General features: G+C 33.7%; 1 protein-coding gene across 2 annotated transcripts in view; it reads right to left on the reverse strand.

Moving 5' to 3' along the window:
- RYR3 (ryanodine receptor 3) overlaps positions 1–25,321 on the reverse strand; it is a 197,146-nt gene that overhangs the window by 93,419 nt on the left and 78,406 nt on the right. For both annotated transcript variants that reach the window (XM_086892711.1, XM_086892710.1), the window contains exons 17-37: positions 23,899–24,032; positions 23,035–23,276; positions 21,748–21,940; positions 19,799–20,015; positions 19,494–19,598; positions 18,978–19,081; positions 18,479–18,562; positions 17,041–17,200; positions 16,463–16,610; positions 16,158–16,363; positions 15,322–15,496; positions 13,354–13,562; positions 12,023–12,207; positions 11,222–11,258; positions 10,704–10,864; positions 9,973–10,138; positions 7,068–7,154; positions 6,452–6,678; positions 4,609–5,410; positions 3,902–4,102; positions 3,540–3,642 (exon numbers count right to left, since the gene is read on the reverse strand). In XM_086892711.1, the coding sequence (XP_086748837.1) occupies positions 3,540–3,642; positions 3,902–4,102; positions 4,609–5,410; positions 6,452–6,678; positions 7,068–7,154; positions 9,973–10,138; positions 10,704–10,864; positions 11,222–11,258; positions 12,023–12,207; positions 13,354–13,562; positions 15,322–15,496; positions 16,158–16,363; positions 16,463–16,610; positions 17,041–17,200; positions 18,479–18,562; positions 18,978–19,081; positions 19,494–19,598; positions 19,799–20,015; positions 21,748–21,940; positions 23,035–23,276; positions 23,899–24,032 (3,946 nt within the window). The remainder of the gene's footprint in view (positions 1–3,539; positions 3,643–3,901; positions 4,103–4,608; positions 5,411–6,451; positions 6,679–7,067; positions 7,155–9,972; positions 10,139–10,703; positions 10,865–11,221; positions 11,259–12,022; positions 12,208–13,353; positions 13,563–15,321; positions 15,497–16,157; positions 16,364–16,462; positions 16,611–17,040; positions 17,201–18,478; positions 18,563–18,977; positions 19,082–19,493; positions 19,599–19,798; positions 20,016–21,747; positions 21,941–23,034; positions 23,277–23,898; positions 24,033–25,321) is intronic.

Raw genomic sequence — 25,321 nt, forward strand, 5'->3', positions numbered from 1 at the left:
TTTAAGTACACATACTTCTTACATCCAGATTTATAGTGTTCATTTTTCACTATTATGATCAAAGAGGTGGTACTTTTTTAAGAGTCTACTATGGCAATTAAATATTACTCACGGTCATATTTGATTATATATGTGATCCTTTGTTTCACATTTCTGAATGTAGGCTAAAGAAAGAAATGTATGGCTGTATCTTACAATACAGTACAGTTTTTCAGCTGAGATATTTAGCAGTGATAAACAAATATATTAACTGAATTTAAAGCTGTATGAAGGCAGACATTGAGAGATTATGTGGGTAATATATGCTTTTCATGAAAATGTATACAATGAGAAGGGATATAATTTTATCAGGTAATTTAATACAGTTCAGTTCACTACACTGCTTCACAACCATTCAAAGTCTCTCACACCTCTTAGTGATCATCAGACAACACGTGTTATATGCAGAAGCAAACAACTAAGCAGGCTTTCTTCAGATCAGAGATAATTGTGCCAAGCTGAAATGTAAGCTTTTTGCAGCTTGCTTGTCAAAGAGCAATTGAGAAAAGGAAAAGCTTTTCAGACAGGATCCTAGAGGCAGAACCTGAAGCAGAGGGAACATGAATAAACTGCAGTGGCTAAAACTGGTACGAAACAATTAACTAAGAAAGAAAATAGAACATATGAGGTATAAAGTTGGAGAAACTTTCCTGCTAGCAGCTACAAAGGGGGAGTTGAAATTATGACTAGGAGTGACTAAGTGATAAAATTCAAAGGCACTGGGAGGAATCAAAAGAAGTCAAAATTGAAATTGGACAGTAAATAAGGAATTTAAGAAATGGGACAAGTGAAACTGGCTTGGGAAAATGAAAAGTTAAAAAAGAAAGGATACAGTCAGTCTGAAAAAAAGTAAGAGCAGGAAATGCCGCCAGTAATGAAAGGAAAGAGAAAACAGATAAGGATATTAAAGGAAGAAACTATCTGGCATTGAATGAAAACCTAGGCCCTGGACACAAGAGAAAGACACTGGGAGAAGAACTCTTAAGAAGCTGAAATGGACAGACAATAAGAAATTCACTGGGATCATGAGTTAAGACAGAGTTGGACTGGGGTGGATGAGGTCTGTGACTCCTCCAGATGTGGTCTCATTTACTGTTCCATATCATTAACTGTTCTTTCTGCATCCTCTTATAGTTGCAAACCATTCAGAAGCTGTCTCTGGTTGTTACTGGGGAATTGCCTCCTTCAAGTGGCAGAGGTCTGTGCACCGGTACAGAAGGTTTCAACCCAGGTAACTGTCAGTTTGACATATCATGCTACAAAATATGCTGTAAATTTGTTTGGGTTTTTTTTGTAACCAAGAAATTGCACATAAAAAATATGATAGAGGACCATTATTTTGCCAGCAAAATTAACCACTCAGCTAGGACATGCTAGGATTAAGACTGCCTGAGTAACTATTTGCTTATATTCATTATGAAGAAGCCTTTAATTACTTGATTGCATACATAGTTTTCCACTTAGATGGCAAAGTATACTTAGTACTAAAAAGCTGATTAAACATTCCAAGTGGAACTCCTATTCATTTAATCTGCAGCTGTGATTGCTTAGTAATGATTTTCAGGACCAAGTCAGGACACAGATAATGAGGAGCACTTATCTATTGCGACCACCTCTGATAAATCTGTACAAAGTAATGAATTTGGTTTTTCTTGGAATCCAGAGGATCTGTGAACTATTTTAATCATGAGACAGTGCTTTCTTTATCTTGAACTCTCATTCAAAACACGTTTGTAATGTAGTAAGCAAATATAAAAGTACATCCCTAAAAAGAGAAATCTCAATGCATACAATAACTAGTGTTTCACCTCATGTAATATGAAGAGTGATCAGGAGATAACTAACTCAATAATCATAACAACCACAATATTTTAAGCTAAAATTAATTTATTGTGGAGTTAAGACATTTCCAAGTAAGTTGTAGGTCTTCATAATCTCCTTCTGGAGTCTTAGAGTCTTAGAGTACTCTGTGCTGTCAAATGGTCATTACCTTTGGAAACCAGAGGTCAGATCAAGGGCTAAGTGACTGAACAGTGGAGGTAGCTGTAGTATTTTATTATGATGGGTGTAATAGAGAGAGAGAGGAGTAAATAGGAGGATACTAATTATTCACTTTAACACTTAGAAGAAAAATGATGGAATGAAAGAAACAAGTTTTGGTAACCACTTAGAAGCAAGGATGAGTAACAACAGAGGACTGTGAAAACCAAACAACGTTAAACCAATTAAATTTTTGCCTTTCAGACACAAATCTTGATTTTAAGGACTTCTAATACTGTTTTGTATAATACTCTCAGAAGTAAATTGATGGAGCACAACTCAGATATCTTCAGACCTACTCATCTTTGGCTGAGGCTAAGGCTGAGGCAGTTGAAAAATTATAATTGGCTTATCATGGAATCAGAGCTTGCTGGTTGCTGGAGATTCTAAGAGGATATAACAGTGCAAAATAATACCGGAGGTCCTAACAATACAAGCACAGAATGGTACAGGAGGCGCCATGCCTCCAAAGAGAAAACAGAAACTTAATTACAGGTCATTAAAACAATACAATTCCATGAACCAGGTAACACTGGTTTTAGGGATAACCAGCAAGGAAAGATTTATCAGACTGTATTGGTAAACATTTTATAATGACCTCAAGCAGAAGGGTGGCCATCATCCTTTTCCTGGGGAAGAGACTGAGATGCTGCCAATTCATTGTAATGATGTTGGCCCCTTCTTTTTGGACAAGATGGATACCAATATCCATAGGACTAAGCAACACACTAGAAGAGTAACCCTGAATATATCTACCAAGTAGGCAAATTGAAAAAGCTTGTTTATTTCAGTTTTAACTGCATAATTGCTGGGAATGAATAGTAATAATTAGATGACTCAGACTACATATGTAAATAACTCCATGATTGTCTGAATTAGACTAAGATCTCAATAAACTAATAAAAAAACAGACATCAAAAAACCCACATAAAATTGCACAGGAAATCCAAATTAAATGAGTGAGGGCAATTCAAGCTGCAATATTCAGTGCAAGAGTGTTTTATAATGACTGAATCTCACACTTATGCATACTATATACTAAGCTAAAGCAGGCAGAGAACTCCACATCTGCTGGTTTTTATCAAATTTCTGAGGCTCACCTTTGCAGCAATTGTGTTCCCTCAGTACCTTTATCTGCTTGTACTCATACATGTACTTATATAAATATTTTAAGATAAGCCAACCTTCTTGTTTGGGTTATTTTTTTCTCCCAATAAGTCTAAAACTTGCATATAAACAGAATAATATCAGATAATGTTTAATAGAGATTTAACAGTGAAAATTAAAATCATGCAGACTTCCCATATTTTTTTCAATATACACCAAAGTTTGTCAGCAAAGTCAGTTTGTAGGCAGTAATACATCTAATAAAAAAAACCTCTCCTGCTAGTATATTTTTCTACTGCTCTGTCAAGTGCCAAAAAGACAAACAAAACTCATATCAACAACTTGCCACTCACCACAGTGAATTAGAAGGTCATCGTGAAATTCATATAGTTCCTCACGAATCTCTTCTGGACAGGGACAATCCTCTCCCAGTTGAAAATTCAGCAACATATTAATCTTTAAGGGAAAACATAGTTCAAACACTGAAATAGCCTAAGACATATTCAACTATATAGCCATACTTTACCTGTTTATAACTTTGGTTTATAGCTTAAGTTCTAGAACACAAGTTTCAGCACTCTGATATTCACTATTTTGCAGCACAAAATAAATTTATTTTCAAATTCATTTTGGTTCTCCAGCAAGTCAGGACTTTAATTTGTCCTCATAAGGAGTTTTTTTAATCTCTAATTCAATCTATTTTTTTTAATATTACCTGCTCTTGAGGAGGAGACCGAAATTCTTTAGTCTTCTTGGCAGTCAGTGCAGCAGACATGTTCAAGGCTTGCATGAGTTCATTGTACCTGTATTTCTGGTTATACTGCAATTTTGATACATAACGGTCTGCAAATGATACAATTGCTTCCACTCTGTGTTGCAGTTCACAGTCACAAAAGTAATTGAGTAAATGACACATCTAGGGTAGAGAAAACAGACAATCTCAACAGCTTTACAAACACTGGGGAAGAACTTGAGTACATTCCATACACTGCATCAGACTGTAAAAATGAGGCACATTTTTCCCATATTTTTGCTTTAACACTGTAAATGTGACAAAGTGGTAGTTTCATTACCTGATTGATAATATTACATTACACACACAATCTTTCACTCCATGCACTCAAAATATCTAGAAATCACACACTAGTTTGGCTTGGAAGGGTCCTTTAAAGATCACCTGGTCTAACCCTTCCATTTTTATGCAATAAATACGAATTCATATATCTATTTTGAGTGTAGATACACATAAAAAGAACTGAATCATCATCAATTTTTTTTAATGTATTTGAGATTTTAAGGCAAAGTGGAATTAAAGACCTCCAGAATTTCAAATCTTATTAAGTAGAGAACAGACGAAAAGCACAATCTCTGTTTTTTCATCAAGAGTAGAATATAAGTAACATATTTATAATAAATGGTCACCTGAAGCTTAACAGATTCTGGTAATCTTGTCTGCAACAAGCCCTTTGCAGGAGCTTTTGCTTGTTTGATTGCTTTCTCCCCAGCTTCTACTGCTTTTTCTTCAATTTGTGTCACTTCTTCCTTCTCTGTCCTCTCTTCTGTTTCTTCCTTGTGATCTCCAAACACAGTGGGATCAATGAGGAGTAACACTTGCTTCACATCATCATCATCAAAAACACCCATTATAAGCAATGTTGCTATCAGTTTAAGAACAGGAACAAACTGGAATGCAACCTGTCCTCCAACAGGGTCTCGTATGTGACTCCCACTACACTGTACTGCCTCTGTTAACATACTTATGGCCTTGGATTTGAGTATCTCCAGGGGTATCTCTGGGATGGACGTCTGATGATCTTCACCGGTCGCAATAAAGCATGGAGTAGAAAAATTGAAGTCTGGTTTGAGACAAGTGCTAAGCCCTACTCCAGGTAAACCATGCTTCTTTGTTTCATCGGGATATAATTTAATATTTCGAGTTTCGTCTGTAACTGGAATGATAAATTCATTGCTCATCATGAGCTTGGCTTGCTTGGCATGCTCCAAGTGAATACTAATGAGCAAGTCATAGAATCCAGAACGTAGAAGTCCAGGTAAATATTGGTTATCTATTGTAAAAAACAGCTGAGATATGTCCACATGGCTACAAAGTGCATAAGCAACCCTAGTGTTACCTAGAGCACTAACTGAGCTATAGAGTTTTAAAGTGTGGTAGTGAAACATCATCAAATCTTCTTGTTCACACAGTTCCAAAATATCAACACATCTGTTATGAAATAAAGAAAGAGAACACCAGTCAATTCCATGAACAAAGACTTTGAAAAAGGAAAGCTTTATAATCTCTAAACATTTCATCAGCTTCTCTTCACAAATATAAAAGTTGATACTAAATCTTTGTAGTATGTGCATCATTAGAACACAGTAAATGGTGAAAATAATTTGTTGAGAATCTTTAAAATTAGTACTCCATAGTAAAAAAACCCCAAAATTTAAGATGAAGATTCTTTGGAATCTCTTGTAAATTAGAAATTGTTTTTAAAGTAGGTGTATTAGGCATGCTGAAAATCTGCATTAATACATTACAAAACAGTGCCTTTCCAGTTTACTCAGGATTATTTATTCATTTTTTCCACAAGACCAGTGTTTTTCACTCTTTTCTTGAATTCAGTTTTATTAAAAATAAATAAAATTGAGGTTTGAATCATTAAAAGAAATTGTAAAATTATTAATAAAAGTACAGCTGTTAAATGAGCTTTCCTCTATGCTTTTGCTGATAGTTTGATTTTTCACTGGTTATGACATTTGATGTTTGGATAGATGTTTATTATCCTCACTCTGAAGATAAAACCTATTGAAAATCAAAGAAAGGCATGATCTTGTCAGTAAGAACATAAGAACTTAATGTAAATTTAGGGCAGATGAAACAGGAAGAGATTACAGGTTTCTTTTAAGGAAAAAATCATCATAATAGTACTTGCATGTTCTTTATGCTTGTTTTTCTCAAGCTGAGAAAAATCTCTAGGTTTAAAGACCCACAGATATAAGAGATGCTATTTAAACTTAAACTTAAATAGAATCAAATAGTCACACTTTGTTTTATACATGTAAAACTTAGTACATGGAATTAAAGTTCAGTCTCTTATATTTATTTAAGTTTCACGAATACAATAATATCTGATATGGTATCAGGTAAGATCAGAAACTCTCAACAACTATAGGGTAAGTATTGTGTAAGGCAGGTTTAATCAGTAGCTGTTTTCAGTGTGTTTTGTCCACATCAGGTAATTTTATCTCATTATCAAGGTACCTGTTTTCTTCTGGGATATGAAGTGCCATCATCTGCAGAGGTTCCAAACACTGTACTACCCAGCCATGACGTTCACTGACACGCTCAGTTTCTACTCTTAGAAAGCTGTTTGGCATGCGGCTCCATAAAACAGGTGTAATTGTTTGTACATCAAGGCGAGGGGGGCACTGAGGAATAGGATTTCTTTCTTCACTTTTAAAAATTGCTGCCGATAAAGGCATGGTATTCTGAAACAAATATATGTATTAATTATTTTTGAAACAAGTAATTCTGAATAAACCCATAACACTACAAGGAAGTATAACTTTTAAAAAGTGAGGAAATCATAGAAAGGTAGAAGTTATTACAGCAAACATAATCCATTAAAACCCCCCAACATTAATAGTGTTATCCTCAAATAATATTAATTTATTTTGACAAATACAGATAATCAATTAACTGCATATAATAACAATATTTACAGAAGCAAATGTAGAAGTCAAATTACAAGTCACGCCTTTGATTCAATGTTCCTAATCAAATTTAACATGCAGCAATTTGCATGGAAATAAACAGATTTAAAAGAGCATATTTACAGAAAAACTGTCTTTCTAGAGAATACAAAAATACTTCTTACCTTTAATTTACCAAGTTCAAACTGAATCAAGTTAGTGCTTGTAGGCTGTAAAAACGTTGCTGGAAAAAGCTTCGTGTTTGGTTCAACCTAGAAGTGAAATGAGGTTAAAAATTTTCAAAAATTAAAAATGGGAAAAAAATAATCTCCCTGCATATGATATAAATACTGCATACCTTACTCTTCATTATTAAATAATTTAGATACTCTACTAAATGAAGTGCTGAACAGTGTCTACCTATAATATAGTAAGGTATTTGCAGTTATCTTAATAGGAACCACCTGATTTTGAGACAAGTGTTTTGTAGCCTTATGTGCCCTCAACACCTACAGGAGAAACTTTGGTAAATAGTGGAATTTCTTCTCAAAGACATCCAAATTCAACAACTCGTTCTAGAGATTGAGAGCACATCATGAGATCAGGATAGTGCAAATTTTTGTTTCCTATTAAGATTAGTGATTTTCTAATTCATAATATAAAAGTAGAATAGTGCAATTTTTTTTAAAGAGCTCTTTATTTTCAGGCCTAGCATTGGTCTCCAGTTTTACATAATCATGGGGAATCACAGTAATTTTAAAGTTTCTAGCTGTGTTTGGGATTTTACGACAGCTACATTAACTTTTTTCCTCATTATAGGGGGGAAAAGTGCATGTCGGTGTAAGAAGACCAGTTTAGTCTGAAGGACACTGAACAAGATTACCCACAACCACTGCCATGAAATAAAGGATTAAAAATATAATTACAGAACGCTATATTATTTTTAAAAAATTAGTGCTGCTGGGTGGCTGAAAAAAGTACATCTGTACAATGAAGTCAAAGTTTCAGAAGTTCAACTAAATGTATTAAACATATCATGGTGAATTTTGTGCATCATGTAGAGACATTGTACATACTAAGCACAACTACAATATTTGTGCTGTGAAGAAGTACAGCTTCTACCTTTGAGGACAACAATCTATCAAAAACTGTTTTCTCAGAACTATGACAATTGGCATAATCAAAATAATATAGGGCTAGGTATTAACATTCCAAACTTTTTGGTAAGTTAAGAAAACCACAACCCCAAATCAAGAAAATAAAAGACATTCTCTTCTGCTTGGTGTATTGGGGTTTTTTTCTGAATATCACAATGACATTTAATAGATCAAGGACTACAGAAAAATTCATTTCCTCTCTTAAATATGTTGACCTATACGCCTTTTAAAATGAAAACAGCATACAAAATGTCCATCTATTTCAGTTAAGAAAACTGAAAAGTGCATGCAGATTATTATAAGACTAGAATAATTACCTAGACCAGACAAATATCAATTATTTGTGGCAATTGGTGTGAGAGATTTGATTTATTAAAATATTTTAAAGGTCTTGACTGTAAAAATATTCAAGACATGGAAATGAAAACTACATAATATTATTTTCATTGCTTTCAAAAAAAGAGAAAATATTTAAATTATTCAAAATAAGCAAAAATTAAAAAATATTTCACCCTTAGTTGTAACAATCTTGTTGGATTATACTATCTTATATTTATAGAAAATGCTGGATATTTGAGTTTTTCAGCAGACCAGGTATAACAGGTTTATTGAAAAAAATATTTCCTAAAAGAACTTCAGGTATTTTTCCATGAAAAAGACAGAAAACAGAGGAGAAAAAGTTGTATTTTCTGAGATAGTTTTAAATTTAGTACAGAGAACATGGTTATATTAATTGCAAGTCATATAAGGAAAAATCCAGAAACTATTATTTACACTAAATTAAATAATGTACGTCTTCCACATCTGTCTTTTCATACATCTCCTAGCAAGATAAAAAGAACAGCTAAAGGCTGTCCATTAAAAAAACCCCACAAACACCCACTACAAAGAAACAAACCAAAGTTTCATGGGTTTGCTCAGAAGCTTCTGTATTGATTTGTATCTGGTTAGAAAAATAACATAGCAGGACTTAAGCACTTTAATCACCTGCTTTCTTTTCACACTGTGTTATATTCAATATTCTCCCAGCACGGCACTCAAGTTACTGACCACTATTACAAAATATCCCAAAATTGCAATTACTAGGTAACTTCCCACCTTCATTTACAGGCTGTGTGCAACCCTGCCACATTAATTTTCAATGGATGTCATTTCTACATTTCATTTTCAATGCACAGTATAAAAGTTATGTTAAATTTAGTTAAATAACATTTCAGTTTTGTCGGTATTACAGATTTGAAGGGCTGACATAGAAGAAAGCAATGAATTGTTGTTAACACTGGTCAACCTCTTCCAGAGTGAGTGCTTTACCACAGACAACTGATCTTACTAAGAGGAAATGTCAGCAATCTGGTGCTGAAAACTCCTGTCAACCACTGATACATTTGCAAAATGACACCATGTTTTGAGGATTTTAATAGCATTTAGGGCCCACACCACTTATTTTGGCTTTCTGCATTAATGCATATTTGAATTTCAGATTTTGAATCTTACCAAATCACAGCTATCTGCAAAAGACACAAACCCTAGTAATAATTAACTAAAATTTTCTTCTTAATTCATGTCAAAAAATTACTATATGTAAAGTCTAATTTTGACCTTCTACTAGTTCAAATATTTAATTCCCCTTCATTGTATAACACATTCAGTTGAAAGAATAATTTAAAGAATTAACTTTATTAATCAAGATTCTGAACGACACAAACTGACATGTAAAAAAAAAATATTTACCTGAACATATTGAAACAAAACTCAAAAATCATAGCCTTACAAAAGAGTGAGAAAAAGAGGGATAAACCAGAATGATAAAGGAAAACATGTTAGCATCACACAAATGGTGTCCAGTTAGATTTCTGAAAAAGAGAAGTAGCATCAAAAAAAGAAGCTTACTAGATAGATTAGATTAGATATCTTCCTGAAAATCTGATAATACCTGATAACAAGTGCCAAGCTCTCTTCCATTGGCTGTGAATGACACCATTCCAGTAGCCAGATCAACAAAGCATCCGATTTCTATATCAACATTACTGCGACCTGATCTCTGGGAATTAGCAATTACATCTCCTCCCCAAACCATGTAGCAGTTGCTGCGCTTCACACTGAAAGAACAACAAGAACAAAGCTTAGGTCACACTGAACTTGATGGAGATAAACTTTTCAGTGGAGGAATACTTAGAGATCCTCAAAGGTGCTTGTTATGCTCTTAGTTTGTTCACTCATTAACAAACCTTTTTTTTTTTTTTTTGTAATGTATCAGCATCATCATGGGCAAAGGGTCAGACTAAATCCACTTCTTTTCTTTTTTATAGTTATGAAAAAAATTCACAGGCTTCTGTGTGCACCTGTTACAGTGCACATAAACAAGTTTATCCACAGGAAGTAAACATAGATAGTAAATTAAAGAAGCATCTTTCTTAATTTAAAATTCTTTCCAAAAGAAGTTTTCTTTCCAACAGGACATTGATGATAAATTCACTTAAACGTGTCTATGTAAAATATTCATATATAAATAAGCATAGAAAACTCATACTCCATAATCAATTTTCTTATTAGTTTAAATTAATATTAAAAATAACATCAAGCTTGTGAATATGTCTTTTAACCAACAGTATTAAACAACATTATTAAAATAAAAACTTCAATAAGCTGTAAATAATTCCATACCTTTCATGAACTCTGCCTCTCTCATCACCTAAAGTAACTGTCACTGTACAATTTTTATTCAGGTCAAAATTCTCACTGTAAAAATGATAGTCTGGTGTTACCCATCCAACCCAGACAGAGGATGGGTCTTGGCCAGCAAATATCCTTAGAGAGTAAAAATACTGAAAGGAGGAAAAGAGCATATTAGTAATAGAAATATAAAGTATTTTATCAAGGAATACTCAAATAGTGATTTTAAAAAACCCTCTCCTATATATCAAACTTTAATAATAGTAATTCACATTCCTCTAATAAGTCATTTAAAATACTCTTAAATTAAAATATGGACTAGTGTTTTAAGTTGTTGAGGTTTGTGTTTACACAAGTTGCAAGCCATGCAACTCTGGACATCATTATTTATAAACAGTGTTATATCATAGAAAATTATTAAAAGGCTTCAACAGATCAATTTCTAACAGACATGCTGCCACAAATAAATCTGCTTCAACACATTGGAAGAACTAAGCATATTTACTTACTGTAGTAGAAGGAGGAGCAATTTCTTGGCTGTGCTTTCTACAGATAAAGGAAAATCAGTAAATAATTTAAAAAAAGCAAAATTAAAAATAAATAAAAAAATAATTAAAATGAAATTAAATTAAAAAATAATTAGTCTAAGTATATATATTAGGCTAAGTATACTTAAAAACTAAGTAATGTAAGTTAATTAGCTAACTAGTTTGCTTGGAACTGAGTATGCATTTGCAAATATTGTGCAGGGCACAAATATACAAGTAAAATAATTGATTGCAGTTAAGGCAGACAGTGGGAGAAGAGGCAGATTTACTGCAGTTAAATAAAGTTAGAGGTAACTCTGAAAGGTGCAGATAAATTCCCATTAATACCTGGTATATTTAAAAACCTGTCCCACAGTCTTTTTTTCTTTGAATGAATTTATCACTTTTCTGGTAACAATAGGCTATTGAACAATGATGTTGATGAGCAATAATCCAGTGGGAAAAAGACTCTGAGCTGATTTTCCAGCCTAGTTTTTGAAAATCATAATAAGTCAGAAAAAATGGAGCTGCTTAGGCAAAGATCTATAGACCTTGTGATGTACTTTAGAAAAGGCTCTCTCTTGTCTGGACACAGCATTCTGCAGCAAAGGTGTCTTATAAAACCATCAAGAATAAAGCAATCTGAGTAACATGCATTTTATGGTAATCTGTGCTCATTGAAAGAATAAGTATAAAATTTGGAGCATACAATAATAAATAATAATATAACGTAATACGTTTACACTGAAAACACGAAATAGGATAACCAAAGCCAAGTCTAACCGTTTTTGGAAAACATCAGATGAGGCATTTTCCACACCCATGCCAAAGTTAAATGACGAGTGGAACTCAATGGGCATACTCAATCGACAATATATCATGTCTGAATTGCTGTTCTGTGTACCAAATGTCTTGTGAGTAACTTTTAACCGAGGTGGACTCTCAATGGTTCCATTAATTCTCCATATCTAAAAATAACAGAAATATTTTTAAATAAAACTCTCCAAAAAATGCTGAAAACTTCCATTAAGCAACTAAGAGGATGAGAAAATTGAAAGAGACAAATTTTTCACAATTAATTATCTTCAAAGATATACATCTTTGTTTTCTGGCACTGAATATAACCTGAAGAACAAGGGAAGCAACAGATTCAGTATATCCTAACTATGTTAAATATTTTCAAGATGTTCCATTCAGGAGTAAAAAAATAAGTACATACTTTATTGAACCAATTCACTTTTAGTACACAAGTCATTGAAAAACTGCATCATAAGAATCAGTAATTTTCTACCACAATGAGAAGAAATATCAATTAGAATTGTTCAGAGGGTCATTATGGACTTTGGGTCTGGTATTACTTTCCTTTGTGCTGAAAAAGTGAGTTTTCAAACTCAGTGATAGGAACATTTCAAAAAATTTTAAGGACAGAAAAAGTGATGAAATAATCCTGACAAAATGAAAAATGCTGAAATCATTTAGTTGGAATTCAGTGAAATGTATTTTGCTTAAGATGGAAATATTCAGAGACAAGCAGTTTAGGATAAGTGGCTACAGCTAAATTAAAGTAAATGGCCTAAAGAGATTATAGTAGAAAAATCTCAGGAATTCAAACTTTTCATTTTGGAATATATTAATATGGAGCAATTTATATAAAAGAAAGGATATATTATTCTGCTCTAGGACAGATTAGTTAGGGAGTTTTGGAATTCCTATCACTGGTGCATCATAATGAAAGAATCTGTGACACCACAGGTACACTTAAATTTCTTCAGACTTCAGCTAAAAAAAATTCAGATTATAGTAGAGAAGGTTTAAAAAGTGAAAGCACATGTAAGATAGAATATAAAATAACCCCATAACTGACATGCTTCCAATAGCTAACCACAAGATAAATTAGTAAGTCATATAAAAAACCAGATAGGTGTATCCATAGGAATGCATACTACCATATATGAAACAGAAGATAGACAAGATCATCTGGAATTATCTAAGAGAGACTTAATAGAGTTATATGACAAACTATCTGATGACAGTAAGTATTAGTAAGGGTTTAATGTCTCAGCTTGCTAAACAAACAGTTGTTGAACAGGTGTCTCCCTGACATGTAATGTTACCTTAATGTGAGGATGATTTTTTGGCACATTGACAAACGTTGGTAAACGTTTACTAAACCACATAGCAACATCTCGGTTCATGTTAACAGCAAAAGGTTCAAAACCTTCTTGGAGGCCACACATTGTGTAATACTTGAATGTACTGGCATCCATTCCAAGGTTCATGCGACCAATCTGAGATAGCCCCAGTGCACAAATTGGAACAAAACCTAAAGAAAAAAAAAACCAAACAAATAAAACTTAACAGTAACTTAGTTTGAAATAATTTAGTTTAAAACCAGACATTATTTTTGACCCATCTAATATGAACTAAACTTTAGCTCCTGCAAGTAATGCACATGAAATGATGACAGTAGCAAGGATTTAAAGCCACCTTAAATACTAATGTCTAAGTTCAATATGAACTTCAGCACTATTCCATTTAATTTGTTATCTTTCTGATTTTTAGACTTATAAGCATGGCTTTATACAACAAGCTGGACACTGGAAGCCAGTCTTGGCTAGATCAAAATTATTAACAAAAGTTACGTATGGTCTCTGAGGGCACCAAATTCTCAAAAGCTTTTTGAGATGTTCCATTATTTCAAGATATTTATTTAAAATTTACTTTATCATCATTAGGTAAAATAATTTTTTTTGCTAGTCTTCATTCCTCCATCATTCACAATGGACATATACACACTCCTTTAATGCTAACATTTTCTATGACTTGAATTTTTGATCTCCACATGCTCTTAGAAAGGGATGAAAGGCTGTTGACTTATTTCACCATATCCCCAAGAAACAGAATTTGAAGCAAGATTAGGGAAAACCCAACAGTTCAACCTATAAAGGAGAGATTTTTCTCTCCTGAACTTTAAGACTTCAGAACAGCCTTGTTAAGGCAGTCCCTCATTCCCTACCTTTATAAAAACTCTATTAACGTTAAGATCAAAGAACAGCAGTGAGCAACTGCTAAGTTTTCTGGTAATTACTAAGAGGTATGAAGCTATTATTGGTTGGAGGAGATAACATTTGCAAGGAAAATGTCAATGCAAACGTAAAGCAAAACAGTTTGAAAATATTCTCCAATTCTTTTACTACAGTCATGTAGATACTACTTTTTGAAAAACCAAAGGCAAAAGCAGAAGAGGAAAATTTGTTGTGTTGCACTAAGTTGGTTTTTATATTTGCACTGAATGGTTTTCCCTGTACGCTTCCCCAGGTTAGTGGTGTTGGCTCCTTCCCCTCACCCCACCCCTTTGCTTGTATCCCATTGGTTGTGGTTCTGTTCTCCTCCTCCCCTTTCCCCCCAGTTTAAAATCACGCACCATCTATTGTTCTCTCTCTCTTCCTTCTGGAATTTGTTCCAGGAATAAACTATGGGGCAGCATCTCATGGAGAAGGAGCCTCCTTGTCTTTTACCATTGTCCTTGTTGGGCCTTCCCCCCCTCCTCCTCCCCAGTGGACTGGGGCTAGCTGGGTGAATCCCAGAGGAGGAGGAAGAAGGAAGATGACAAAAATTTACCAAGGAAAATGGGAAATTTGGATAAGTTATGAATAGGACAGAGAAAAAAGAATTATACTGAAGTTATGTTGCAAAGGTCTTTCTTTTGAACATAGTGTATTTATGCTCCAGTGAGATTATCAGGGACTGCATTTTCAGGTTTTGGAAATTTTCCAGGATGCTTATTATTACCATTTCTTAGCACTGAAGTCCTGCAAGAAAGCCTAGCAACAGTGAGAAAATTTATCCACTCTGACTGCTGAAACCCCATTAATGTAGTTAAAAGAGAAAAGAAATTCAGTTTGTGCCACACAAGCACTCTCAAAATAAATTTTTATGAAGTTAGTGTATAGCACAGTCTGAAGGCTCACACCAGTGAAATATGACTTCTCAGCTCACTGAGTCATTATAACAGGCTAGTTTTCCTATTTGTTGTATTGTTTTGTCTTCTAATAACCACATGACTATAAAGCGGAAGTTACCATTTTCTATTGCAAAGTCAGCAAACGCAAGTTCTGAACCTTTACTGGTTATAAGTAACTCTCCATTCAGAGTAAAGATGATTGACTTGTCATCCAAGTTTATCATACAACCAACCACATCTCCTGGTTGCCAGCTTCGTCCAAAGAATCCGCTGCCTTGATGCCAACACTGGCCCTAAATGAAAACCAAGTAAATAGATACAGTGCTAAAATTAAAAATTAAATACAAAATGAATAAAGAAATCCAGATATTTTATTTTCCAGGATTGCAAAGTTATTTACAAACAGTACTGATTATGACTTTTGCCTTAGAGGTAACAGAGACATAGAGCAACTAAGGCACCTTTAACTTCAGCAGTTTGGAATCTGACAGCTACTGTTCACTGGATTCAACTTCTTACACACAGGGTCATTATTCTCATATTGGTCCCCTAGGAGTCAAGCTTGGGAAGAAAGTACACACAGAATGCAGAAAAGACAGAAAAAAGAACAGAGACTGTGGCTCTCTCAGTTAATGAAGAACCTTTTTTTGATTTTTGTAAAACACTACTTATAAAAAAATGTGAGTGAATGGTGTATCTTGCTTATAATTATGACAGACTTCTGTATTTAGTTTGGTATAGCCTAGGAAGATATGCATAAAGCAACTCTTCTTTGTTAGCATAATCTCATGACCAGAACCAAATTGGAGGTACTACCCAGTATGAAACAGGGCTCAGAGGTATCTTTATATGAATCAAAAATATTCCAGTAGTTGATGAATACAGAGAGGAAGTCTATCCTGTAGTTCTCTGTCTAGCCTGTTCGTAGATCAAAAGAGGTAAAGGTGTACTGACTTTGCTTCCTTCAAATACAAATGCTTGGTCATCAGCTCCCAACTCTACATCAGGTCGACAGCCTGGCCTGGCCCAGCCAACACGCATATCTCCACCTGTCACAGCTTCAAACTCAAAGTACCACTTTCCAGACTTCACTGCATAGGATTGTTCTACTCTGAAAAATCGTATCTTGTCAATGCTGACTTTTTCCACTGTTTGGTCAGCTGTAAAAAATAAACAGAGGGAAAAAACCCTCTTTTAATAATAAAATAAAATTATAAACGTCACTAAAAGAGGCCATGATTCTTATCGAAAATACGTACCTATCTCTTGGTCAGGTGGCTCAATACTGTAACCATAGCCTGCAAATGTTCTAACAGCTTCACGGAGGCTATCTCTGTTTGATTTTTTAGTACGTTCATCTAATAATGCATATGGCACTAGCCGAGGATTACGTTTGTTCTTAAGATCCTGAAAGGGATGGTAAAAAACAACAAGGGGAAAAGTCTTATTTAGACATCACAAAGACTTTGAATAATGAGACAACATGTACTTTGGCATCATGTGATTATTACAGAAGAGAAGCAGCATTAATGAAGAAGAGTTCTATGAATGCAAGCTCAATTAATTATCTGTTAATAACACCAAAACCCTAAATATAAGAATGAAAGAGAAGGATGGAAATACATTCTCATACATGCAGCAGCTGCAACCATACAGGTCTGACAATCCAGACTATTATAGGTAGGGCTTCTTTTCTTGCTCCCAACCCACTCTGGCTCTTCCAATTATTACAAGACAGTCAGAACTTATCATCTTAACTAACGCTCCAAATGATGTTCTAGAATAAAAAAACCTCACATTCTTTATTTATTCCAAATGCACGTAAAGAAGTTCCTACCTGCTGAATGCCATAGGTCCATCCTTGTTTTATTCTGTCTTTTGCCCAGACATTATGTGCATTTTCTGCTAGTTTGTCAACTAGAAATTCTTGAGAAGGTAACAATTTCACTTCAGAAAGATCAAGAGGGGCAGGTTTATATCCATTTGACATCATATAACTGCAAGTCAACAAAGCAAAACAGAGAGTCAAGATATCCCAGTTATAGTATTTAAGTCTTTCTATGAGGCATTCACAGGTCTCTCTCCAGTTTTTAATCTCCTACTCTCCCTTTCTTAACAAAAATCTTACATTGCATTTCATCATTGATCAGAATATAAACTGGATTCCAGCAGACCATCTCATTTTCCACCTACTTGCACAATAGCTAATTAAATGTAACTCAGATTCATATTTACATGCCTAAATGGTTGCTATAAAGCAATAAAATTATTATTGAATGACTACTTTTTCTATATTTTTTTATATATTTGTCATTTAAACATTTCAAGTAATTTCTATTTTAAAGATCTGTATTATAATTTCTTATGAAACTCTTTTATGTATTATTAAGTATTTTAATTAACTATTCTGTAAGGACTGCATTATCATTTTTTCCAACAGAAGAAAAAAATTTTAACTATTGTTCTTAAAACTTTTTCACTGAATAAAAAGTTTAATAATTTTTCAGCAGTAGCTATTATCTTCTCCAACCCTTCTATATTGTATAAGGACTACCTGCCCTTTTTAGACATATTCAGATTCTCTTTAGCTCAAATCAGGTTGTTTCCATTAATTAGGATGTTTCATATAGGCAATAGGTATTTTAACAAGAGAATAATAGCAAACCAGTATTATGATAGACTGCCCACAGTATGAACCTTGAGAATAGATCTTTTTTTACTTTTTTAAATTAGTGCTATGAACTGGATCAAGATTACCATCTCTTATATCATAAAACTGTGTATTTTACTGCTCACTTTAAGCAACTAACTTTGTTTCTTATGGATAAATTTCTTTCAGGAAAAAAAGACATATGGTGGGTTGATAAACTGATGTTAAATGGCAAATGTCCAACTTGCTGTTTCTGTCTCCTATGATACAGTGGCAAATCCTCTTTCAAGTAAATACAGGTACCACCAAATGAATAGACTGTTCTTTACTATGAGACAGAAAAGCACTGCGAAGTTGTATTTAACTTCAGAGTCTCTGGTCTATGGTGATGTAACACCGCCTCAATTGCCTGTGGTTTAAGCATGTTTCTGAACAACTTCAGGAGGTGATGTAGCATGGCAGTATTCACATTCCAACATCATCCCAGGCAAGGTAATGGCCTAACCCGAGATCTGTAAGACTTTGTCAGGTATGGGGTTCACATCTACTACTCTTTAAAGGAACTTAAAGGTTTTATATTTATAATAAATATAATAATATGTAACCATTACCATAAGGTACATACTTTTTAGGAAGTTTGACTTTTTTAAGATCTTCCTCAGCTGCTGGATGAGCATGAACAATGTGACATCCAAGGGCCAAAAGGGTTCTGGTATAAAAATGGCATTAGTGAAACACATTATAGTTCTCATGCATTGCATAAATAAGAAGAAATAAGATTTAAAAATCATGGAAGTAATCCAAAATAATGGTATTTAAAAATCCAAATATTTTAATTTATCAGGCATAATAAATACGTCCTTCAAAGGCTAAAAAGGCACAAACCTATGAGATTTCTACCACTTTACTAAAACCAAGAGGATTTGGTGGTAGTTTTTTTCTTTGTCTCTGTGTTGAGACAAAGCTTTTCTACATCAGTCTGATTGGGTTCCTGGCACTTCCAGTAAAATTAGCAGAATATCTTTGAAGGAGATATTTAAATGGCTTTTGTATCTTTAAACAGTATGATGCACTTGAAAAAAAATAAAATTTTAAGACTATTTTTTTTTCTATTTAAATCTCACTTGAGGGTTTCAGTTGACATTTGTAGATTATAATTCTTCTCTGTCTCAGGCAGTTTTGAGAATTCCACAAGACATGGGTGATGCCTTTTATTGTCATCTCGTAACTGCAAAAGAGTAACAGAAAAAAGTTCCTTCCTGATAGTATCAAGAATCAAAGTAAAAACGCAGCAAATTCTTTGCAGTAATGAAGTTAATATAAGCTGTATCATTTATCTTTGTTCAATAACAGCTACTCATATAAATCTTCTTTTCCCATGATTCCCATGATTTATAATACACACTATAAATACTCCTCCATAACTAATGAAATAACAAAACAAGGGAATTTGAGGAATTTGAATGTTTAAAAAAGTCACCAAAAAGTTAATACCACTGTCTCCTTCCAACTTATATGGTCACCTGTTGCTGGTAATGTATAGACCACCACTGCATACCCTGTTCAAATTCCAAGTCCAGGTTAAAGAGACTTAACCTAATACTAGGTGACTATACCCAGACAGGTCATTCAAAACATACCTTGCCATACGTCCAGCCCAGTTCTATTTTATTCATTCCCCATAGTTCATGGATATTTTCAGCTAGTTTGTCCCTGATCTTTTCAAGATGAAAAGGAAGAGCAATCTAAGGAAAGAGCATAACAATTCCAGAAGTAAGAAGAGGTTCCAGTTACCACAGCTTATATATCCAAGATCATCTAGTTTAGTTAGTACATCACAACAGTCAATTGAAGAACTGCTAAGAAAAAGGGAAGATTTCATATTGTGAATTTAAATTTTGAACAGACATATCTCTTGGATCCCATTATTGCAAACTTCACATACCTGACTGGTGTCTATTGGACAAGGGATGAAAGAAGCTTGCGAGAGAAATTGTGTTGTACCCAACAAATCCCTCACTCCTTCACAATCTCTTTTATATTCTTTGACTGGTTCCAGTTTCATCTTCTCTTTTGGAAGCAATGCTTCGTAACAGGGAGCATAGCCAGCAGGAGGCAGAAATTTAAACTCTCCATGACGTCCACCCAACAAGAAACGAACTCTGCGATTTTCAGTGAAGCAATTAGACTCTTAAATAGTCAGCATATACTATCATTATGAATAAACAATGTAGAAGTCTAAGCATTTATTTTACTACCATTTACAAAAATGCATGTGTGCTTCACATTTTGGTAAAGACCAAAGGGTTACCAAACATTCATACTAACAGATACTGCCAGTAAAACCATCACCTACCCACTATCTTTTGAAAATTTGTTTTGGCCAAAGCAAAACCAATTATTTAATGTAGTAGCATATTTAAATATTTCTCACTCAAAATCAAATGGTTGTAAGTTGTGAATTTTTTTTAATGGATTTAAAGGATTCAAATCTAATTTGAATTGGACTATTACTCTAAAAATACTATTGGGATTATTGATACATAACTTGAAAGTTTTGAAGTTACTTCCCAGTGAACACATACTGACAGTTTAGCACATGAGAGAAATAAAAATAAACAAAACACTAAAAGCATAATACATTAAGAAAGCAAAAAATATACCAAATATTACAACTGGGAATGAGTTACAGAAAAATAACTAAGATTCCTTGTAAACCCCTAATACATTCTTTTTCTCCTCGAATATACATTTTTCGTATACATTTAAGAGTATACCAGAAAAAACAAGGACAAAATCTACCCAGCTGTGTACTTTGGTCCTCAAATGGGAAAACTCTAGAGGCAAACAAACACAGAAATGTTTTAAAAAATAAAAGAAAGCTTGTTATCTCTAGGAATTAGCCCTGACATTTGTTGTAATGGGGTGACCAGAAGCCTATAGGAATATTAGAACAGATCAACATGTTTTGTTTACATTTTTCAAAAGAGGAGAAAAATTAAGACACCAAAACACTCTCCACTCATGAACTCAGGATTCCCATGTAAAAATATTTTCTTTGGTAGTGATAGCCAGAGATGACAACACACATCTGCTGTTAACACGAGCTACTATGAACTACAAAGGAAAATGCTCTCACAAAATATAAGAGAATCATCAAATAAGAATGAAGAAAAAAAGAAAATAATTACACTGCTTTCGGCAGATTTCTTATAGTAAAAAGTAAAGAACATTTTCAAAAGTTTTTTATTAGTACAGCTACATAGTAGGATCACTCCTGGGGGATAAATGAAATTGATTTACTAAACCTTTCCCAACCTTCCTTTATTCTGTTTGATTCTACAGGAGATTTTCTGAACTCATTGAACCATAAGCAATATCAATAGAATACAGTAAGTTTGAATATCAGTATTTTATCTATAGAAGAGGTAAGAAATGGGCAATATTAGCAAAGAGATTCCAAAACTGCTTCTCATCAGTTCTGTTTCCTACTGTGAACACAGTATCAGTTTTCATGACGATTTAGGTTTTTTACTCCCTGCTGAGAAAGACAGCAAGAATCTTAATTAGTGTCAAATATGGTGCTGTGTTTCTAACATGCTTTTTTCACTGATAATTGGAATGAAACAAAATTAATTTCCCCTAGGTCACCAAATACTCATAAAATAATACTGTCCAGACATTGTGACTTGGTCAAATAGTTTACAGGCTCACATTTCATTTTTAAGTGAAATCATCACTGAACAAATGATTACTTCCCTGCCTTCCTTCCAGCTGCTATTTGGGCAGTGAATTGCACTGAAGCAATAAAACAGAATAAACCGTACTAGAATTTGGACAATATTTTGTGTGACAAGACAGCAATGAAAACAATTAAAGTTAAGTTGTACTTACTTTACACCTGCTGATAAGCTTACAACAGGGAAGAAAAACCCTTCTGTACTGAAGTTCTCAAACATTCCCTGTACTGGCTGTCCATTAATGCGGAAAGAAATGCTGGGTACACCTAAATCCAAGCAGCAGCTAACCACATCATCAGATGCTAATAAATGCTGATTGACAGATGCTACAGCTCTGGGTACCCGACCTAGGATAAAAGTATTTAGGAATCAGAAGATTTAGGCCAGCTTAATTTTAAAAATTATTTATTCAGTCATTTCTAATGGAGTATGTTACAGATGCCTCCTAGTCTTCTCAAAAAAAAAGATAACTTCTGACACTGGAGAATTTTTCAGTAGTGTTGAAACAAAACACTGAATTATGTGTGTGTACATATTTTATATACAAAACCCAATGCTAGAACAATGTTAATATAATTGATAAAGGAAACACTTTCAGATTATGAATTATTAGAATTAATGTAATAAAATTTATTTCAGTGTATTCATATACACTCTCATTAAAACACACCTTTCAATTGCATGGCCCTACTCTATTATTTCAGAGCAACTAAAGAATACCTAGATGTGTATGGCATTTAAAGGCATAGATAAATATGAGAAACTAAGGATTTTGTCTACATGCCTTGAAAATTGCATATTAAAACATAAGCCACAAATTGAATGAGATAAAAAGTAACTGTGCATCATTCACTGTGATCATTTACTGTGCATGGAAGAGACATAGGGAAGAAAAAATAATGTGCTACTTCATAATTAAAGACTCTACCTTATACACAAGGACTAAAACAATGAAGTTGGCTGTAGCATAGCAATTATTATTTTTTATTGACAAAACTTTTATGAAACTATTTCTCAAAATTTTAATTCAATTTTTCAGATCTATCAATAGATTTAAAAATAACTGCCACTTTCCTTCAACTGTAGATTCAAAGTAAAATAATAATGCAAATGTCGATTTGAGTAAAATTAATTTCTCTAAGATCAATGCACCCATTCATTTTGGACAGAAAGAACTTAGTAATGATCTAGATCTGGAAAATGCCATTTTGTGATCAAAATCATGAAAACAGAAGCAATCTCCTAAAAAGCCTAATTGGTATCATATTGGTATAATATTGGCTAACATCTCAGACAAGAAGGCTGATCTGAACCTCTAAATAACTTCATGGTAAACTGGAGTTCTAAGTGTAGCTCACTATAAAGTAACATGATATATATACAAAGTAATAGAAGGCAAACGTTAAATGTAAAAATAAGTGGTTGCTCACAAAGTACTCACCAGACCACAGATGAAGGCCATCAAACCCAAAAGAATAGAGGTCATCACCAACACCATTGCCTCCCCATCCTTCTCCACCTCCAGGATAGGGGGCATAACCTGAAGTAGAGGCCCATCCAACTCGTAAGTGGGTGGGTTCTGCCGTCAAGAATGGATCAACCTGATCAATTATTAACTCAAAGTACCACTTCTTGTATTGTGCAGAGCCCTCAGCAACACCCAAAAATATGTTTGGTCTTATGCTAAGAAAGAAAATGTAAGCCAGTTAGTATAAACATAAAATGTGACATAGGAATTATACTGCTGTATAATTGTCAAATTCACTTTACAAGTATGATACAAGCGTAGATATCAACAATTTCCTTATAATATTTTAAAAAGTGAACCATTTTGTATAAATTAATAAAGCTGCTGTTGAATCATCTTCTAAGGTACAGATTCCATGTTTTGAAAAAGTTACAGTCAAAAGAGAAATGACAAGATCATTTCCTAAAATAAAAAAAACCAGGAGTGAGGTTTTCCAGGAAATCAAGTCCCTCTTAAAACACACATACTTCAGAGTATGTTTAATGTGCCCTGTTTTGACTCAGAAACAAGCAACTTTCATGTTTTCATTTTGTAACAGGTCTGATTGTGAACAAGCAATTTCTATTTGATCCCAGGTTCCATACAAATGCATATTGTCAGTAAAATTTTTTTTCCAGTAGTTAATACATAATACCTTATCACTTTCTAAGGTGTGTTTCTTAATATTGAAAGCTTTGGGACATTTCTCAGGTTACAGTCTTTTATTCAATTAATTATTGAATATATGGAAATTCAATTTTGTCTAATGACAAATGACAGTAAAACATGTCACTATACCTTGTCACATCATTAATCAAACGTGTTTGCAAAAGTAAGTCTCTTCTAGGCAGTAAATTGTCACAGATCAAATTCTGATTGGCACGGACTGCAACTCCATTACAGACACAGAGAGAGCAAAGCACATCGAGAACCTTAAAAGAAAAATCAGAAGAAGTAAGGTAAAGGCAGATAGGAGCATACACTATTATTCAGTTGTCAGCTTAACTTATATTCAGCATAGGACTAAAGGAAGTGATATAATATACATTACTGTTTTCTATAAACTTTTCACATATTTGGACCAAGTGTAGTCTGTACTACCGATAGACAATATGAAGCATTTGCGGAACATAAAATCAGAGCACAGGGTTTGAGAATGCATCAAAAGCCTTCCTTTAAGATTCCTTATTCTCATTTTGATCAGAAAAAACAAAGTTAAAAGAGCTGTATGTCAACTCTTTAAGACTTCTTAATTAAATCTCATAAAAAATTTGAATATAAAATGAAATTCCTTGACAAATTTTCTGCAGCCCAAAAAACTTTGTGTGCAAAATTGGTGGATCATACTGAATGGCAATGATCTGACTGCTTATGAGTCTCTTCTGGAAAAAATGTTTTCAATTTGAGAAATTATTCATTTATTTATAAAATGAAAAATGCTTTATAAGTTCACTATAAAGCAAGACAGAATTTCAGGAAGACCTTATTCTAAAACTTCAGATTTTTTTTTTTTTCTTGAGTCTGAAAATTGAAAGAGATTGATATCATTCTTCCAGAGTACTAGAGCAGGAAGTTTTGGAAGAGAGAACACAGCAACATAATGTTGCTTACTGCTGAGGAACAGAGCTGCGCACTTTCACAAAAAACAGAGAAGCTTCACGTGACCTCTGACAGTCTTTGAGCAACGAGCCCAAGTGGTCTAAAGTGCTACATATCACCTCCACTAAAAAAGACATCTTCACACCATTGATTATGTTATTAATATTGTACAACTCCAGAAACAGCAGAATATAAAGTTCATTTTAGCTACTCCTGTTGTGACTAGTGAATTTAACACAAATCCACCATTAACAGCTTACACTCTTCAACCTAATATATTTACTTAAACAATTTTCTATGTCCCAGCCCATGCATTTTCCTTTCTACCACCACTGCTATTAGGCAGAAACCATCTAGCAGAAGGATAGAGGTAATTATTTAGAGAACCACATAAGCTCTGACCGGTACTCAGCTATAAAGCATCTTAGTAACTTTAATGATTACCAGCAACTCACACTTTACATGTAAACTGTTTAAATAATCTCTGTGAATTTGCTGGCTCTATTTCTGACAGAAGGCTTTTTAATTTAAAAGATCTTTAAACTCAATTATTTGCAGGACTATTTTGCTCATTATTTTTTTATTTCCTAAATCTCAACAGAATTTCTAATCTTTCAGGAGA

The sequence above is a fragment of the Cyanistes caeruleus genome, chromosome 6 (assembly GCF_971803275.1).
Source record: "Cyanistes caeruleus chromosome 6, bCyaCae1.hap1.1, whole genome shotgun sequence".
Taxonomy (NCBI): Eukaryota; Metazoa; Chordata; class Aves; order Passeriformes; family Paridae; genus Cyanistes; species Cyanistes caeruleus.